General features: G+C 37.1%; 1 protein-coding gene across 2 annotated transcripts in view; it reads left to right on the top strand.

Annotated features, from left to right (window-relative positions):
- The window catches only part of IL13RA1 (interleukin 13 receptor subunit alpha 1), a 59,409-nt gene that overhangs the window by 17,833 nt on the left and 21,039 nt on the right, over nucleotides 1–20,537 (top strand). For both annotated transcript variants that reach the window (XM_081042137.1, XM_081042138.1), the window contains exons 5-8: nucleotides 3,668–3,855; nucleotides 6,335–6,486; nucleotides 12,899–12,946; nucleotides 13,232–13,364. In XM_081042137.1, coding sequence (XP_080898263.1) covers nucleotides 3,668–3,855; nucleotides 6,335–6,486; nucleotides 12,899–12,946; nucleotides 13,232–13,364 — 521 coding nt within the window. The remainder of the gene's footprint in view (nucleotides 1–3,667; nucleotides 3,856–6,334; nucleotides 6,487–12,898; nucleotides 12,947–13,231; nucleotides 13,365–20,537) is intronic.

The raw sequence follows: 20,537 nt of genomic DNA, 5'->3' as shown, positions 1-20,537 counted from the left end.
CAGCGACCTGTGGCTCTGCAGGGACAGTCTGGCATTGAAGAAGCCTGACCTTAATAGCTACAGACTAGCCATGCCAATGAATTTTAGGGAATTCCTTACCACATTAATCATCTTCAGAGTTTAGGAAACAGCCTTTCATTTGTCCATTCCCTCATGTCCACAGGGTGAGTCTGTGGAGGATTTCAGTGTAAATTTTAACAGGAAGCACCTTAATGCGTTCTGTCTTAGGTTACCATCCAATCTTTCACAAAAAGTCTCCAAAATATCATCTATTCAAAACCAATATTTTTCCCTTTTCTTATTTTTTCTAAATTACAACAATTTTTTAAAAATTTTATATATGGGCTCCGTGACAATATGTGAAATAGTCAGGGTACAAAAATGAAAAAGGAATCTCAAAGATTGCTCAGTAGAGGAGTGCTTTTCATTATTTGAAACAAAAATTAATTTTGTACATAGTTTTCTTTAGTTATGTAACAGAAATGTCATGAGTGTCTTCAGTTTCTGTTTCTGGCTGTAGATGGAAAACATTCCAGGCCTGTGTGATCTGAAAACTAGCCAGGGTAGTAACTTAGTTTTTAAAAGACTGTTGTCATTCACGAACCAGTAGGGCCTACAACTAGGAAGAAAACTTTATGTACTGTTTTTTTTTAAAGGGACAAGAGCATTTTCTATATTGAAGCATTTCTTTGCACAGCCTTTGGAGGATTAAATATATTGGATCTAAATTTTTCTTCTCTTTTTAAAGACCTTTTAAGAGAAGTTTTGGGTTTACAACAAAATGGAGAGGAAGATACAGAGATTTCCCATATATATCTCCGCTCCCCCACACACACACGCATAGCCTCCCCATTATCAGCATCACTCACCAGAGGACACATTTGCTACCGAGGATGAACTTGCATTGGTGCATCATAGTCACCGAAAGTCCATAGTGTACCTTAGGGTTCAATCTTGCTGTTGCACATTCTGTGGATTTGCACACATGTATAATGGCATCTATACATGATTATACTATCATGCAGAGTATTTTCACTGCCCTAAAAATCCTCTGTGCTCTGCTTATTCATCTCTTCTCCACTCCAACTTCTGGCAATCACTGATTTTTTTTCTATATTTTTACCTTTACTAAAATGTCATATAGTTGGAATCATACAGTATGTAGCCTTCGCAGATTGGCTTTTTTCACTTAAGAATATGCATTTAAGTTTCCTCCATGTCTTTTAATGGCTTGACAGCTCATTTTTAATTAGTGCTGAATAATATTCCACTGTCTCAATGTACCACAGTTTATTTATCTATTCACCTACTGAAGGACATCTTGGTTGCTTCCAAGCTCTGGCAATGGATGAATAAAGGTGCTATAAACATTCATATGCAGTTTTTTTGTGTGGACATAAGTTTTCAACTCCGTTAAGTAAGTATCAAGGAGTGGGATTGCTGGATCGTATGGTGAGAGTACATTCGGTTTTATAAGAAACCACCAAACTGCCTTCCAAAGTGGCGGTAGCATTTTGCATCCCACCAGCAGTGAATGAGAGTTCCTGCTGCTCCACATCCTCGTCAGCATTTGGTGTTGTCAGAGGTCCAGATTTTAGCCATTCTAATAGGTGTGTACTGGTATCTCATGGTTGTTTTCATTTACATTTTCCTGATGACATATGATGTGGAACATCTTTTCATGTTTATTTACCTTCTGTGTATTTTTGGTGAGGAGTCTGTGAAGGCCTTTGGCCCATTTTTTATTTGGGTTGTTTGTTTTCTTATTGTTGAGTTTTAAGTGTTCTTTGTATATTTTGGATAATAGTCCTTTATCAGATGTATCTTTTATAAATATTTTCTTGCAGCCTGTGGCTTGTTTTCTTATTCTTTTGATATTGTCTTTTGCATAGCAGAAATTTTTAATTTTAATGAAGCCTAGCTTATTAATTATTTCTTTTATAGATCATACCTTTGGTTTCATAGCTAAAAAGTCATTATTCTACCCAAGTTCATCTAGGTTTTCTCCTATGTTATCTCCTAGGAGTTTTATAGTTTTGCATTTTACATTTAGGTCAGTGATCCTTTCTGAGTTTAGTTTTGTGATGAGTGTAAGATCTGTGACTAGATTCTTTTTTTTTTTTTTTTTTTTTTTTGCATGTGGATGTCCAGTTGTTCCGGCACCATTTTTTGAAGACTGTCTTTGCTCCCTTATATGGCCTTTGCTCCTTTTTCAAATATAGGATAACTGTATTCATGGAAGTAGATCTGAGTTTTATAAAACCTGATTTGTAGCAGAATCCCCTAGAGAATTGCTGTCAAAATGATGATTCATAGGCCCTGGGCAAAGCCTTCTAAGTAGGATCCTCTGGGAGAAGGTTTGAGGAATCTGCATTTTAAATGACTACAGATGATTGTTAGGTAACAGGTCAAGGGTTTGGGACTCTTTACCCTTAGTTCATTTTTTAAATCGTTTCCCTTTTCTGCAGAACTTTTGCACAGCTCCCATTGTGGTTGATGATGTAAGGCTTGACTCTGTCTTCTGCCAGTTATTACAAAACAGAGTCCTTTGATAGCCTAGGAAAGAAGTGTAATGAGCACACGCTGCCTGCCTGCGCTGTGCTGGGTGTCAGTGACCATCGGGGGAAGGTATGTGTAGAGGTTTTCGAAACAGGAAATACGATACCAGTAGTACTGGTTGTGGAACACAATTAAAACCACACGGTGAAGTAAGACACTTAGAAAACCAGTGTGTTTTGGAACACTGTTCTGGCAGTGATTGGAGGGAACTAATAATGAAGGTCCAAGAGGTCAATCTGGAGAAGATGCGAAGCCTGAAGTGATTAGGACATGAAACAGGGTGAGGACAATGGGAATATTGTAGGAGAGAATGCAACAAGCTTTGCAAAGGAAGAAATAACTGAATTTGTTACTAGAATGTAGGGAAAGGAGGGAGGAAAGGTGATTTCAAAGGCTCTAATCAGGGAGCCCAGAAAAAATGAGCTGTAACTGATGGAAATTGGGAAGGTAAGAAAAGGCAGTTTGTCAAGGGAGAGGGGACATGTGTTTTGGATGTTGAATTTGAGGCAAGAGTGGAACACTCAGATGGATCACTTAGAAATCTGGGACTGGATCCAAGGTGAGAGATCAGGACTAGGAATCCCCAGCATAGAAATTCTAGTCGAGAGATGGAAGTGATAAGATGAGGGTGAACAGATGAGGGAGTTAGAAATAGAGAGGAATGTGCAGAGGGCTGAGGACTGAATGGGAACCCTCTGAGAAGAGGAGAAAGGAGAGGGACAAGTCAAGAAAACAAGGAAGGAGCAGACAGAGAGACCAGAGGAAAACCATGGACTTCAGCAGATGGGGCATTTTCAAGTAGTGCAAAATTTCTCATCTTGGCCTCATAACATCTTGTATACAGAAGAGGAAAAAGACTCAGGATCCCTATAGTTTCCATAGCTACTGAAAGTACCAATGTTCATCAAAAAGGAACATTCATTTCTGCCTAGAGTATGAAATGGTGCCACATAAAATCGGGTTTAGGAAAAGCTATCTTACCATATCATATTGCAAGTACTGCTTTTCATGGACATCTTCAGTCGTTAAAAACAAACAAACTTCTGCCTTTGTTTCTTGAATGCCTTGTTAAAAATAATGCAGAAGATTGTCTCGTTTTATCTTGTAGGCACAGCAGCCTGGGAAAAATTCTTCAATGTGAAGACATCTATACAGCAGGTCAACACATTGGTTGTTCCTTTGTTCTGACTAAGTTGAAGGATTCCAGTTTCGACCAACACAGTGTCCAAGTAATGGTCAAGGATAATGCAGGAAAAATTAGACCATCCTTCAATATAGTGCCTTTAACTTCTCATGGTAAGTTTGGGCAGTCCTCTACTACAGTTGGATAAAAGTATTATGTCTTTTGAGCAATCAACGCAAATAACAAAAAATGATGATTTTGGTTTTAAGATCTTTCCAGAAACATACACACACACACACACACACACACAATAAATAAATAAATAAATAAATAAATAAATTAAATAAAATAAAAACCAAATGGCTATGTTTATATACCTTTCTTTGATCTTTTTTAAAGAAGCAAGCTTGGGAATTCTGTATTTATTGAGCACGTGCCACATGCTTTCTTCTTATTTGCTTATGAGTACACTGAGACTGAAAGCAAGCAGATAGTTTTAGAACCAAGGTGTGAACCCAGGCTCTCTGACTCTTAAGATCTACTCTCTTTTACTTACAATATTTGGCAGGATGATGCTGCAGAATAAATATGATCAAATATAGTTCCTGGATAATCTATCTTTGTTTAAAAAAGCTTAGACTAGCGGTGGAGTGATCAGGGGGTGATACTCAAACTACCTGCCATTCTGGGTGCCCAGGCACTGATGAATCAGAACAACCAGTGCAACCAAGTGTTAGCTATTAGAAAGAGCCCTCCACTTGAAAACAAAATATCTGTTTGAGGTCTTAGCTTCTTCACTTTGGAAAAGGCGTATAAATTCTTTTTAAGTGTTTCCTTACCTATAAAACGGGGTACATAGTCCTTAACCTCAAAGGATTGTACAGTTGACCCTTGAACATGAGTTTGAACTCTGTGGGTCCACTTATATAAATGGATTTTTTTCAGTGAATCCGTTTAGTACTGTAAATGTATTTTCCCTTCCTTATAATTTTCTTAATAACATTTTCTTTCTCTGGCTTACTTTATTGTAAGAATATAATATAAAGTACATATGCAAAATATGCATTAGTCGACTGTTTATGTTATCAGGAAGGCTTCTGGTCAACAGTAGACTACCATGTTTCCCCGCAAATAAGACCTAACCTGAAAATAAGCCCTTGCATGATTTTTTCATCCCCTGAACATGAGACCTAATGCATCTTTTGGAGCAAAAATTAATATAAGACCGGTCTTATTTTCGGGGAAACACAATACTTAAGTTTTGGAGGAATCAAAAGTTATATGTGGATTTTCGACTGCACAGGAAGTTGGCTCCCCTAACCCGTGTTGTTCAAGGGTCAGCTGTAGTAAGGTCCAAATAATGTGAGGTGTATAAAAGTGTTTATAAATCTCTAAAGCAGACTACTATAAGCATCATGTTTATTTATCTGTTATAATACCCCAATGGGAACTCAGATTCTGGCTAAGTGGTATACAGAAAATTTATAGGCAAATAACCATGAATTAACAGAGGCTCCCAAGTCTGTGAGCAGAGCACTTTCAGATTTACCGCCCCTTCAGATGGTGATGGAAGAGAATTCTAAGAGTGGACCAAAGGCAGCTTGGTTTGTAGGCCAAGGAAGTGAGGTCACAGTAACTTGCCAAGTGGGATAATGTGAAGCAAGGTCCATCTCTGTCTTCTCCCTTGCTTGGCAGGTTGTCCTCCATAGACCTTTTAAAGCTCATTTTGCTACTTTTCTTCCCAAAGATTAGTGGTGACATAAAGGGAGATCCTTCTCACTAGAAGATGACATCTTCAAGTTGTTTTCTGTTACTTATCTGTTCTCTTCTGTTGTGCAGTCTTAAGCATAGTTGACTCCTCCAGAACTAAATTGGCTAAGCTAATTTTGTTTTGCTTTAAATTGTAGTTAGAATCACATAATATTAAACTTACCATCTTAAAAATTTTCAAGTGTACTGTTCAATAAAGTAGGTTCATATTGTTGTGCAGCAGATCTCTACAACTTTTTGTCATCTTGTAAAACCAAAACACTAATTCCCCCCACCCCTCCCACAGCTCTTGATAACCATCCTCCTTCTTTCTGTTACTATGATTTTGACTACTTTAGATGCCTCACATGAGTGGAATCATATAGTACTTGTCCTTTTGAGATGGGCTTATTTCACTTAGCATGATGTCCTAGAGGTTCATCCATGTTGTAGCATATGACAGAGAGTAAAGTAATATTTTAATTGTAGTTTTTGATTGGCACAAATGAGTGATAGCTGGGGAAAACCCTTGTACCTAGTGCCTCTCATTACCCATCAGGTGGAGGCACATCTGGACCCAAGCATTTCTTTATTCTCTGTTGCAACTAGATGTCCTGATTATACCCCAGCCATGTTCTAACCAGATGCAGATCAGAATTCATATCATTTGCCAGAAACCCAGAGATGTTCCTTAGATGCATTTTTCTAGGCACTTTAAAAGAAGCTTCCTACATTAATTGTGGCGAATCAGAAATCAAGAACTGTATGTCTGGTCATGTAAGGCCATTAGAAGTATCAGCCCTATTTTGATTTAAATTCATGACCTTCGTTATCTCTGCCCATATATGTATCTCTCCAATATAAACTTTGGAAGCTAATTTGTATTCTATTTCTATCTTTCAGTGCAACCTGATCCTCCACATATTAAAAATCTCTTCTTTCAACATGGTGACTTATACGTACTCGGGAAGAATCCACAGAATTTTTATAGCAGATGCTTATCTTATGAAGTAGAATTCAATAACAGCCAAACTGAGACACATTATATTTTATCCGTAAGTTTTTTAAAATCATTGTTTTTATTTGATATTTTTCTTTCACTTGAATTTTTTACGGTATAATAAATTGAAATATCCATGAAATTTAGCTCTTAGATTTTTCACATGACGATAATAAAATGTCTTGTCTGAAATAGGGTGGTGGAACGTTTGAGGGTTTATGGTAGTAATGACTGCAAGATTCAAGCTATACATTCATTCATTTGCTCAACAATTTTTTACTATGTGTCTGCTATGTGCCAGGCACATGACACCTGACCAAAAAAAAAAATTTGTTTTTCCATGGAGCTTACCTACTAGAAGATAAGTATGTAAATGAGCAAGCTAATTTCAGAAAATGGATGTTGTGAAGAAAATGAAACAGGGTGATATAGTAGAGTGAGTGGAGAGCTTGAGGGGATATTAAGCAGGGCAGTCATCCAAAGTGATGGCATTTGAGATGAGACCAGAATGATGAGAAGGAGCTAGCCATGTGAAGGTCTGGGAGTGGATGGGACAGCAAGTACAATGACTGTGGCATGTGGGAGAAGCAGAAAGGAGATTGGTGTGGCCTAGATGCAATAGGAAAAGATGTCTGAGTAGGAGGCTGGGGTCAGATCAGGTAGATACGTGGACGCTCTGGTATGGCCGGCCATTCAGTTTTCTTGGAGTTTATGGCAACTAAAGTAGTCAAATTTGAGTAGTCAGTATCGATTGGACTATGTACAGTTTCACTATTTGGAATCTAATACAAAACATGCTTATTAGAGGTCCCTGTGGAGCACCGGGCATAACCTCCGGGCATCAATCTCATTATTACGCTTTAAAATTGAGGTCACAAACTGGGCCTCAAACATTTTTGTTTGGACCACAATCAAAGAAGGATTTGTTTGTTTGTTTGTTTATTAAATTTGAATTTTTGCCCAGATTTAAAACTGGGGTAGTACCTGAGGAGTATACTTTCCATAAGGTGGTGCCTCAAGGCCATGGGGAGGGACTGTATCACTCACTTGTGTGCCACCTGCCCAGGCATTGTGTGCATTTGAGTTTTAGAGGTTAGAATAACCAAATGTTTTATATTGGCTTTTAAAGGAGCACAGCATCACACATGTGGGCAAATTCCTTGGTTCAGTTGTCTTAGTTCATCATGGAAGTTTCAAAATACAGGCGGTCCCCGACTTACCATGATTCGACTTACGATATTTCGGCTTTACGATGGTGTGAAAGCGATATGCAATCGGTAGAAACTGTACTTCAGATTTTGAATTTGATCTTTTCCTGGGCTAGTGATATGCGGTACGATACTCTCTTGTGTGTAATTAATTTTAGTTCAATGCTTCAAACAGTCATCAGGCCCAGTGTGCTTTCAGCTGTGTACATTAATGGTAAGTAGCCATACAGCCATTCTGTTTTGCACTTTCAGTACAGTAGTCAATAAATTACATGAGATATTCAATACTTTATTATAAAAGAGACTTTGTGTTAGATGATTTTGCCCAACTGTAGGCTAATGTAAATGTTCTGAGCACGTTTAAGGTAGGCTAGGCTAAGCTATGGTGTTCAGTAGGTTAGGTGTATTAAATGCGTTTTCAACTTATGATATTTTCAACTTATGAGGGTTTTATCAGCGTGTAACCCCATCATAAGTTGAGGAGCATCTGAACTTACTAAAATATGCCAGTGTTGACAAGCTGTAACTCCAGAGGGAGTGACCAAGTCCACAGCTGAGCAGAGCTCTTGAATCTGTTTCTGAAATAGAATAACCATTTTCCGAACAAGAAACCAGTGTCCCCATATAATACCGCAAAGGGAAAAAGCAAAGGTCTTCCAAGTGGGGAAGGGGTACAGCTTAGAATTCCAACTAAGAGAGCTATCAGAAAGCTGAAATATACTTGACTACTCCAGCCTTTACAGCTCTCTTCTGTCAAATCATGAGACACATGCTATTTGTATTACTCATTTAGCACTGAATTATGTCCTGCTAGTTACCCTGATCACATTTGTAGGCCTTTGCTCTATGCTAAAAATATTAGCTCCTATGGGGAGGAGTTGAGTGGTGTTTACTTTTTGCTGTTTCTGCTATTAATAATTGCTAACATGTATTGAGCAATTACCATGTATTAGTATTTTAATAATCATTTCATCTGAATTGTCCCATGTAGTCCTCATAGTAACCCCAAGGATATAGATCCTGTTATTTTGTCCCCATTTTTCAGATGAGGAAACTCACTCTCAGAGGTTACATCTAAGATCACTTTTCTAGAAAGTGGTAGAATCAAGATTTCAGCAAAAGCCTAACTCCAAAGCTTTTCTTCTGAACCACTGGGAGCCATCTCAATATTTGCTCTTAATAGTAACAGCCATCATTTATTGTTTATGATGTGATATCTGTGTATTTTTTATACAGTGGCTCATAACAATTCACAAAATAGATCACATTTTATTGAGAAACTAAGGCTCAGAGAGGTTAACTAACTTACAGGCCATACAGCTAATAAAACTTGGCCTGTAAGTATTAAACTTTGACCAAGAATACTTGCATAGTCATCATTTAATACATTTTTATTGAATTGAGTTATCTTTTTAAAAAAATAAATTTCAGAACTGAAGAGAACACACGTACTATGGAATTTATCCACCTAAATCAGAACTGCAGTCTATGGGGAATTAACTTTGTTTATACACTTGAGTTTAATGTTCTGTCTTCTAGCAGATGGTCACCAGCTGCTTCCTCTCCTAGAATGTCATCAGCTTTTTGTGTGTTCACTGATTTTGAGCTCTGTTGATTAGACCCTTTTTTTTTTTGGTCTTTTTCAAGACTTTTTGAGGAATTATTTTGCCTGGTGTTCCAGTTAAGAGGGGGAAGTAGGCTTGAACATGAACTGGTGCCATCACATGGGGGCTGTGGTCTGAATCATAAAGGAATTACTTGTCTTTGACCACCCCCGTCCCTGCAAACGATCGACGTGGTGCTCTGTGCCCTTGTTTGTCTTCTCTCACAGAGATATCTGAGCAGCTGATAAACAACACAAGAGGATTTACATTTGAACAAGAGCCCAGAACCTTCAACTGACATGATGATTTGCTGACTTTTGAATCCACACACACACACACACACACACACACACACACACACACACACACACGGTGCCAAACAATGTATACACATTTTTTGTAAACTGTATTAAAGTTTACAAAAGGAAAACTGTATTAAAATTGTAATACTCAATTATACCAATAACAAAAGATGAATACAAATCATGTTTGACTTTTTCAATTACAAAAGGTGCTCAAAGTAGTTACCATCAGTGTAATTTTAATACAGTTTTTTCTTTCTTAAAATGTGTATATATTTCTCCTTCCATCACCTGACTCTGGGTGGTGAACACACAATGGGATTTATAGACGATGTAATACAGAATTGTACACCTGAAATCTATGTAAATTTACTAACAATTGTCACTCCAATAAATTTAATAAAAAAAAAAATGTGTATATATTTTTTGGCACCCTCTGCATGTGTGTGTGCGTGTGTGTGTGTTTGGGAGATGGCCCAGGGGGTGGGGAGCATCAGCCTGCAAGTTGATCCCTCAAGTAGTAGTTGACACTTGTGATTCTCCAGCAAGCCTCTGATTCCAAATGGCCAACAATGGGGTACAGTAGCCCCTGAGTGGCTTTTTCTCTGCCCCTATGTGAAGTATTGATAGGATGGCCTTTCATCATTCAGTTGGCCTTTCAGCTCTTCACAAATGCTGGCAGGAACCATTTAATGAATGACATTGAATGCCAAAATTCATAGCTGTATGTTCTGGTCTCTGTCCCACGTTTAAATATCTCTTTGATAGAAGTTGACTATTTTCCCCAGCTTTATTGAGGTATGATTGACAAGCAAACATTGTATATATTTATGTTGTATAGTGATTATTTTTAAGACGTACATGATGATTTAATATATATTTATATTGTGAAATGATTACCACAATCAAGTTAATTAACACATTAATCACCTCACATAATTACTTTTATTTCCTTCTTTTTTTTGGTGTGGGGGGGACATTTAACATCTACTCTCTTAGCAAATTTCAAGTACATAATACAGAATTATTAACTATTATCACCAGGCTGTATATTAGATCCCCAGAACTTATAACTGAAAGTTTGTAGCCCTTAACCAACATCTTCCCATTTTCCCTATTACCTAGCATCTGGCAACCACCATTTAACTCTCTGCTTCTATGAATTTGACTTTTTTAGATTCCACATATAAGTGAAATCGTATGGTATTTGTCTTTCTCTGTCTGACTTATCTCACTTAGCATAATGCCCTCAACTTTCATCCATGTTGCAAATGGCAGGATTTCTTTCTCATGGCTGAATGATATTCCATGCTGTGTGTGTGTGTGTGTGTGTGTGTGTGTGTGTGTGTGTGTGTATGAATGCTATATCTTCTTTATCCATTCATCCATTGATGGATACTTAGGATGTTGCCATATCTTGGCTATTGTAAATAATGCTTCAGTGAACGTGGGAATGCATATCTCTTTGAGATCTTAGTATCATTTCCTTTGGATTATTATACACAGAAGTGGGATTGCTGGATCATAGAGTAGTTCTATTTTTTAATTTTTTTGATGAATCTCCATACTGTTTTCCATAATGGCTGCACCATTTATGTTCCCACCAACAGTGTGCAAGGGTTCCCTTTTCTCTGCACCTTTGCCAGCATTTATTATGTCTTTCTGATGATAGCCATTCTAACAGGTATGAGGTGATATCTCACTGTGGTTTTGATTTACATTTCCCTGACAATTAGTGATGTTGAACATCTTTTCGTATACCTGTTGGGCAGAAGTAGACTAAGCAACAGATTTTCATGTGTTGATTTTTTTACTCGATATTGAAATATTTGCATTTCAGGAACTGATTATTCTTTTTACATCAGATATCAAGTTATTTAAATTGTGCAGAGGAGAATTTTGCATTATACTTCCTTTTCTGTAACCCAGTTGTTTTTGATATATTATACTCTCCAGAGTGGAGACTGCTCACTCTTTTTCTTTTAACTTTTAATTGATGTATAGTGTACTGTAGAAAAATTGAACAAGTCTTTATGTAGGTTTCAATGATTTTTCACGAGTGGTTTTTCACAAATGATGTAACCAGCATCCCAGAAGCCCCATCATAATCACTTTTGGTCTCTATTCTCCCAAAAAGCAACTTATTATCCTGACTTCTAATCCCATAGGTTAGTTTTGTTGCCACTTTTTAAACTTTATATAAATGAATTATAGAGAATTTACTTTTTTGTGTGTCTGCCTTCTTTCATTCAGTGTTATGTTTATCAGATTGACTGATATTGTTGCCTATAGTTATAGATGGTTCATTCTCATTGCATTCATTCCATCATGCCAACATATCACATTTGATTTCTCTGTCCTCCCATTGATGGATATTTGGATAGTTTTCAGTTTGGAGCTTTATGAATAGAGTTTTTATGAACATTGGTGTACTTGTCTCTTGGTACACATGTGCATACATTTCATTTGGGCCTATATGGGTCATAGGGTTACATCTGATTCTCTCTAGTAGATAACAGTTTTCCTAAGTGGCTGTGCCAGTTTACACTGAGAGCAGAAACTGAGAGTGCTAGATCCTTTACATCCTCACCAACACTTGGTATTGTATGGTAGGTGTGTGTATTATTATCTTGTGGGTTTAATTTGCATTTCCATGATGACTAATTAAGTTGAGCACTTTTTCATGTTTATTGGCAATTTGAATATCTTGTGAAATACCTGCTAAAGTCTTTTACCAGGTTTTCTATTGGATTGTCTGTCTTTTCCTTATTAATTTTTGGGATATATGTATATGTGTGTATTATGTATAAATATAAATATATGTTATATAATATATACGTGCAAGTCTTTGGTCAGAAATTGCAAATATCTTCTCTAACTCAATGACTTGCCTTTTTATTTCCTTAATAGTATATCTTTTAATGAACTGAAGTTTTTAATTTTAATATAGATGACATTTAAAATTTTTTTCCTTTATGGTAAATATTTTTTGGACCTTTTAAAGAAATATTTCTCTGCTTCAAGATCATGAAGATGTTCTGTTTTCATCTAAAAGCTTGCTGTATTTATGTATTTATTTTTTATTTATTTTAACTTTCACACTTCGATGTGTAATCCATCTGGAATTGACTTTGTAAATAGTGTGAGATAGGGGTCAAGATTCTTTTTTGTTTTTCTTTCTCCCACATGTATAGATAATTGACCCAGCATAGTTTACTTAGAAACGAACCTTTTATCACTGTACCTGGTTCTCTTTCAATGGGATAAAAGGAAACCTTGTTAGAAATGGTTAAATAATGTGAAGTATGGTCTTTTTAAATTTTTAAATTTATTCTTTTTTTTATATTTTCAAGGTTGAAGAACCCAAATGTGATAATTTAGAATTTGAGGGAAAACTGGAGGTCAGTAAATTCAACTTTACCTATTTGGGCTTGAACTCATAAGAGTAATTGGGGGTGGGGCAGGGCAAGAATAGCCTAAATTTAAACTGCTTTGAGAAAACCAAACTACTTTTTTCTGTGTGTTATTGACAATTTTGTTTTCAGAAGTTAAAGTCAGAAAATTTGGATTATAGTCCACGTCTTAATCATATACAGAATTTGGAAGATAATTATATTTAGGATTCAGAAGCTGAGAAGGAGAATAAATTGGTAATATATCTTCTGTGTTTTTATTTTATATCTAAGGGTACAATTTGTTTCCGAGTCCCTGGTGTTTTTCCTGATACTTTGAACACAGTCAGAATAAGAGTCAAAACAAATAAGTTTTGCTATGAGGACGACAAACTCTGGAGTAATTGGAGTCCAGCAATGAGTATAGGTAAGAGAACAGGATTCCATTAAAATTTTTATTTATTTATTTCTTGGGGTGACAATTGTTAGTAAAATTACATAGATGTAAGGTGTACAATTCTGTATTACATCATCTATATATCCCATTATGTGTTCACCACCGAGAGTCAGTTCTCTTTCCATCACCATATATTTGATCCCCTTACCCTCATCTCCCACCCCCCTCACCCCCTTACCCTCTGGTAACCACTAAACTATTGTCTGTGTCTATGAGTTTCTGTTTCTCATTTGTTTGTCTTTTTCTTTTGTTGTTTTCGGTTCATAAACCACATATCAGTGAAATCATATGGTTCTCTGCTTTTTCTGTCTGACTTATTTCAATTACCATTATACTCAAGATCCATCCATGTTGTCACAAATGTTCCTATATCATCTTTTCTTACCGCCGAATAGTATTCCATGGTGTATACATACCACAACTTCTTTATCCATTCATTTATCGAAGGACATTTTGGTTGTTTCCAGTTCTTGGCCACTCTAAACAAAGCTTCAATGAACATTGGAGCGCACGTGTCTTTATGTATACATGTATTCAAATTTCTTGGGTAGATACCCAGGAGAGGGATTGCTGGGTCATATGGTAATTCTATTCATAAATTTTTGAGGAACCTCCACACTGCCTTCCATAATGCCTGCACCAATCTGCATTCCCACCAACAGTGTATGAGGGTTCCTTTTTCTCCACAGCCTCTCCAACACTTGTTACTATTTGTCTTGTTGAAGATAGCCATTCTGATTGGGGTGAGGTGATATCTCATTGTAGTTTTTATTTGTATTTCTCTGATGATTAGTGATGTTGACCATTTTTTCATATGTCTATTTGCCATTCATATGTCCTCTTTGGAGAAATGTCTCTTCAAGTCCTCTGCCCATTTTACAATTGGGTTGTTTGTTTTTTTGTTATTGAGTTGCATGAGTTCCTTGTATATTTTGGATATTAGCCCCTTATCGGAGGCACTGTTTACCAAAACCTTCTCCCATTCAGTTGGTTGCCTCTTTATTTTGTCGATGGTTTCTTTTGCTGTGCAGAACCTTTTAAGTCTCATATGGTCCCATTGATTTATTTTAGATTTCACTTCCCTTGCCTTTGGAGTCAAATTCATAAAATGCTCTTTGAACCCAATGTCCATATGTTTAGTGCCTATGTTTTCTTCTATGCAATTTATTGTGTCAGGTCTTATGCTTATTTCTTTGATCCACTTTGAATTAATTTTGGTGCATGGTGACAGCAGTCCAGTTTCATTGTTTTGCAAATGGCTATGCAATTCTCCCAGCACCATTTATTGAAGAGGCTGTCTTTCCTCCATTGTATGTTTTTTGCTTCTTTGTCAAAAATTATCTGTTCGTGTTTATGTGGTTTGATTTCTTGGTTCTCAATTCTATTCCATTGATCTGTGTGTCTGTTTTTCTGCCAGTACCATGCTGTTTGATTATTGTAGGCCTGTAGTACAAGCTAAAGTCAGGGAGTATGATACCTCCAGTATTGTTCATTTTTCTGAAGATTGCTTTGGCTATTCGGGGTCTTTTGTGGTTCCAAACAAATCTGTTGAGTTTTTTGTTCTATTTTTTTAAAAAATGCCATTGGGATTTTGATGGGGATTGCATTAAATCTGTATGTTGCTTTGGGTAATGTGGCCATTTTAACTATGTTGATTCTTCCAATCCATGAGCATGGAATGTCTTTCCATTTCTTTATGTCTTCTTCAATTTCTTTTAAAAATGTCATATGATTTTCAGTATATACGTCTTTCACATCCTTGCTGAAGTTTATTTCTAGTATTTTGTTCTTTTTTTGCAATTTGGAAAGGAATTATTTTTAATTTTTATGTCTTTTTCTGAGATTTCATTGTTACTATATTGGAATGCAATGGACTTTTCTACGTTGAATTTGTAGCCGGCAACTTTATTGTATTCGTTGATTGTTTCTAAGAGCTTTCTGGTGGAGTCTACAGGGTTTTCTATATATAGCATTACAATATCTGCAAAAAGTTACAATTTGACTTCTTTTTTCCCAATTTGGATGCCTTCTATTTCTTTCTCTCGCTGGATTGCTCTGGCTAGGACTTCTAATACTGTGTTGAAAAGCAGAGTTGATAGGGGACAGCCAAGTCCTGTTCCTGAATTTCCAGCAAAGGGTTTCAGTTTTTCACTGTTAAGTATGAGATTAGCTGAAGGTTTGTCATATGTGGCCTTTATTATGTTGAGATGTTTTCCTTCTATACCTATTTTATTAAGTGTGTTAATCATAAATGGATGTTATATCTCGTCAAACGCTTTTTCTGCATCTGTTGATATAACCATGATTTTTGTCCTTTATCTTGATTATGTGGTGTGTCACGTTGATTGATTTGCGTATGTTGAACCATCCTTGTGCCCCGGGGATGAACCCCAATTGATCGTCATGTATAATCTTTTCAATGCATTGTTGTATTCGATTTGCTAGAATTTTGTTTAGGATTTTTGCATTTGTATTCATCAGAGAGTTTGGTCTGTAATTCTCTTTTTTTGTGTTGTCCTTACCAGGTTTTGGTATCAGGGTAATGTTGGCCTCATAAAATGAGTTAGGGGGTATGTCTCTTCTTCAATTCTTTGGAAGAATTTGAGCACGATTGGTATTAGATCCTCTTTAAAAGTTTGGTAGAATTCACTAGTGAAGCCATCTGGTCCCGTACTTGCGCTCTTGGGAATGTTTTGGATGACTGATTCAATTTCATTACTGGTGATTGGTCTGTTCAGATTTTCCAGTTCTTCATGGTTCAGCCTAGGAAAGCTATATGTTTCTAAGAATGTGTCCATATCTTCTAGGTTATTGAGTTTGGTGGCATATAGTCCTTCATAGTTTTCTTGGGTGATCCTTTGTATATCTGTGGCATCCGTGATAACTTTCCCTTTTTCATTTCTGATTTTGTTAACTAGTGTCTTCTGTCTTTTTATCTTAGTGAGCCTAGCCAAGGGTTTGTCAATTTTGTTAATCTATTCAAAGAGGCAGCTCTTTGTCACATTAATTTTTTCTATCGTCTTTTAGTTTTCTATTTCTTTTAGTTCTGCTCTGATTTTTATGATTTACTGTCTTCTGCTGACCTTGGGTTTCATTTTATCTTCTTGTCCTAGTTCTTTAAGGTGTACCGTGAGGTTATTTATTTGGGATTTTTCTTGTTTCTTGAGGTAGGCTGGTAATGATATAAATTTCCCTCTTAAATCTCCTTTCGCTGCAACCCCAATATTTTGTAATATGTATTTTCATTCTCATTTGTTCTGTCTATCTTTTGATCTCTCCTCTAATTTCTTCTTTGACCCAGTCGTTCTTTAAAAGTATGTGGTTTAATCTCCATGTATTTGTGGTTTTCCTGCTTTCTTTTTGCAGATGATATCCAATTTCAAAGCTTTGTGGATATGCTTGGTATGATTTCAATCTTCTTATATTTGTTCAGGTTAGTTTTATGTCCCAATATATGGTCTATCATTGAGAATGTTCCATGTACACTAGAAAAAAATGTATAATCTGATGTTTTCGGATGAAGTGCTCTATATGTGTCAATTATATCCATTTCATCTAATGTGTCTTTTAGGGTTGCTATTTCATTATTTCTTTTCTGTTTGGATGATATATCCATAGCTGTCAATGACGTATTTAGGTCCCCTAGTATAATTGTGTTTTGGTCAATTTCTCCCTTTAGTTCTGTTAGTAGTTGCTTGGTATATTTTGGTGCTCCCTGATTGGGGGCATAAATATTGATGACTGTTATGTCTTCTTGTTGTATAGTCCCCTTTACCATTATGAAATGTCCATCTTTGTCTCTTGTTACCTTTTTCACACTGAAGTCTGTTTCCTCTGATATCAGTGTAGCTACACCTCATTTTCTCTGGATACCATTTGCTTGGAGTGTCAATTTACACCCTTTCACTTTGAGTCTCTGCTTGTCCTTGTAGCTGAGATGTGTCTCTTAGAGTTAGCATATGGTTGGGTTTAGTTTTTTGATCCAATCTGCTACTCTGTGCCTTTTTATTGGTGAGTTCAGTCCATTTACATTTAGGGTGATTATTGATATGTGAGGATTTCCTGTCATTCCATCTTTAGTTTTCTGGTAAGACTGTGTCTCCATTGTTTCTTTGCCTTTTTGTTGTTGTCTGTTATTTTTGTGTGGTTGTATTCTATGCTTTTTCCCTTTGTTTCTTTTTTCATTATAGTATATATTTCAGTTCTGGATTTTTTTTGAGTGGTTACCCTTAAGTTTATGTAAAAGAAAGTTTGATATTTAGAGTATTCCATTTTCTTCAGCATGCATACTTTCCCCATTCCCATATTCCGGTTCAGGCCTTTACTCTCCTTTTTATGTTTTGTTTGCTACAAATTGTCCCTGTTGATGGTGGTCCAATAACCTCCTTTAGTATTTCTTGTAGTGCAGGTTGTATTAGCAAATGCCCTCAGCTTCTGTATGTACTGCAAAGGTCTTTATTCCTCCTTCATATCTAAAGGATATCTTTGCTGGGTATATTATTTTGGCTCATAATTTCTCTTTTTCAATTGTTTGAATATTTGGTTCCACTCCCTCCTGGCTTGTAGAGTTTCTGCTGAGAATTCTGATCGTCATCTAGTGGGCTTTCCTTTGTAGCTTACCGTCTTCTTTTCCCTGGCTGCCTTGAGGATTCTTTCTTCCTCGTTGTTATTTGAGGTCTTCAATACAATGTGCCTTGGAGAAGGCCTGTTGGGATTGAGGTAATTAGATGTTCTATTTGCTTCTTGGATTCAAGCATCCAGTTCTTCCCACAAGTTTGGGAAGTTCTTGTCGACTATTTGTTTGAATATACTCTCTGATCCCATCTCTCTTTCTTTTCCTGCTGGTTGCCTATTATTCTTATATTGCTCTTTCTGATGGAGTCAGAAAGTTCTTGTAGAGTTCTTTCATTTCTTTTAAGTCTCAACTCCCTCTCTTCTTCCATCTGTGTCATTTCCAGGTTTGTATCTTCGATGTCACTGATTCTTTCCTCCATCTGGTCAACTCTACTACCTGAGCTGGCTATTTCATTGTTCATTACTTCTATTGAGTTCTTAATCTCCAGAAATTATATTTGGTTCTTTTTTAAAATTTCAATCTCTTTGGTAAAATGTTCGTGTTCTTTGATTGTGTTTCTGAGTTCATTAAACTGCCTTTTTGTGTTTTCTTTCATCTCGTTGAGTTTTTTCAGAACTGCAATCTTGAATTCTCTGTCATTTATGTCACATATTTCTATATCTTTAAGTTCGTTTTCTGGAGACTTTTCACTTTCTTTCTGAGCTGTGTTGTTGCCTTGGTTATTCATGGCAATTAATGATTTATTATTTCTCTTCCTAGACATATTCAGGAGTGGGTTCTGCAACAGGTTGATAGGAAGAGGTCTTTCGTTTTCCAGTATGTGTTTGTAGAATGTTTTATTTTCTCTCTGACTGCAGACTTTTTTTCTGTCTCACACAGTAGTGCTATGTTTTCTCTGCACTCTGCCAGCTTCTCACACAGTTGTGGGATTCCCTGGAAGGCAGGCTTCTCCTCTTTTAAGAGTTCGCCTGGGTCATAGGGCACCGCGTCTGTATGGGGATGTGGAGAGCTTTTAAAGTTCCAAAACTCTTCCTGCACCAGATTCAGATCCCGTGTGTTTCAGCAGTTCTGTTTACTCCTGCAGTGATCTGTCCAGATAGTTGGGGACAGGGCCGGGGTCAGTTGTGAGAATTGGCCCAGAGCAGTGGCGGCCACCACCACCACAGCAGGTCCTGCTTCCACAGCTCCTTCCCCTTTGCTTAAACTAGGTGGGCTACAAATCTGTGTCTGCGGACCACCATTCTGAGAACAGCAAATATTCTGTTTTTTTGATCTGACACTGCTACTGTTCTGCTTCTAGCACTGGGCAGGTGGGAGCAGGGCAAGCTCTGGGAGGGTAGTGAGGGGGCGGCTAGTCTCCGTGCCTATGCTTCCATTCTCTGCTTGGCAGTGAGTGCTTAAACCACCATTTTCAGCCTTCTTCCCTCAGTCATTGCTCTGAGCTCTCTGCCATGAGCGTTGGGTTCAGCTGTGTTATATACTGTCCCCTCAGCCCTGTGGGCCATAAGCGGAGCCCTAGCTGTTTGAATTCTTCCCTGTCTCGTAGCTGCGGTAGTTCTGGGAAGCAGCGAGCTAGGAGCACTGAGCTAGGTCTGTGTCCTGTGCCTGCACGGCTCCGTCTCTGCACTTCTCTCTTCCATCATCCCCTACTCGCACAATTTGCCCACCTTTAGGTGAATTCAGTAGTGAGACTCGTCGTCTTGCCTGTCTGCTGTGCAGGGAGTCTTTTGTGGTGTTATAGTTGTTCGATTTGTTGTAAATTGCATGGGAGATTTTCAGAGGCTCACCTCACACTGACATTTTGATGAGCCATTTGAGTTTTCATGTCTTTCTTTTTTTTTCAAATTTATGTATCGGGGTGACAATTGTTAATGAAATTACATAATTTCAGGTGTACATTTCTGTATTACATCATCTATAAATCCCATTGTGTGTTCACCACTCAGAGTCAGTTCTCCTTCCATCACCATATATTTGATCCCCCTTACCCTCATCTTTTAACTCTCTTTTCTCTCTCTTCTTTGATCTGTGTCATTTCCAGATTTCTATCTTCAATGTCACTGGTTCTTTCTTCCATCTGGTCAGCTCCAGTACCGTAGCTAGCTCTTACGTTCTTCTTCTTCTTTTTTTTTTGTTTTTGAATTCTTAATCTCCAGATATTCTATTTGGTTCCATTTTAAAGTTCAGAGTGTTTGGTAAAATGTTCATTTCATTCTCTGATTGTGTTTCTGCATTCATTAAACTGCCTGTCTATGTTTTCTTGCTTTTTATTGAGTTTTTTCAGAACTGCAATCTTAAGTGCTCTCTCATTTAAGTCACATATTTCCATGTCTTTAAGTTCATTTTCTGGAGACTTTTTGTTTTCTTTCTGAGCTGCCTTGTTACGTTCGTTATTCATGACAGTTAGTGTATTGTTATTTCTCTTCCTAGGCATCTACAGGAGTAGGGTCTGCAACAGGTTGGTAGGAAGATGACTTTCATTTGCTTTACTTTAGGTGTTTGTAGAATGCTTTATTTTCTTTTTAACTGCAGTATTTAATTCTCTCTGTCACTCTGTAGTTTTGTAT

Source organism: Rhinolophus hipposideros (assembly GCF_964194185.1).
Source record: "Rhinolophus hipposideros genome assembly, chromosome: X".
NCBI classification, from domain to species: domain Eukaryota; kingdom Metazoa; phylum Chordata; class Mammalia; order Chiroptera; family Rhinolophidae; genus Rhinolophus; species Rhinolophus hipposideros.
This window is presented reverse-complemented; position numbering and strand designations above follow the sequence as displayed.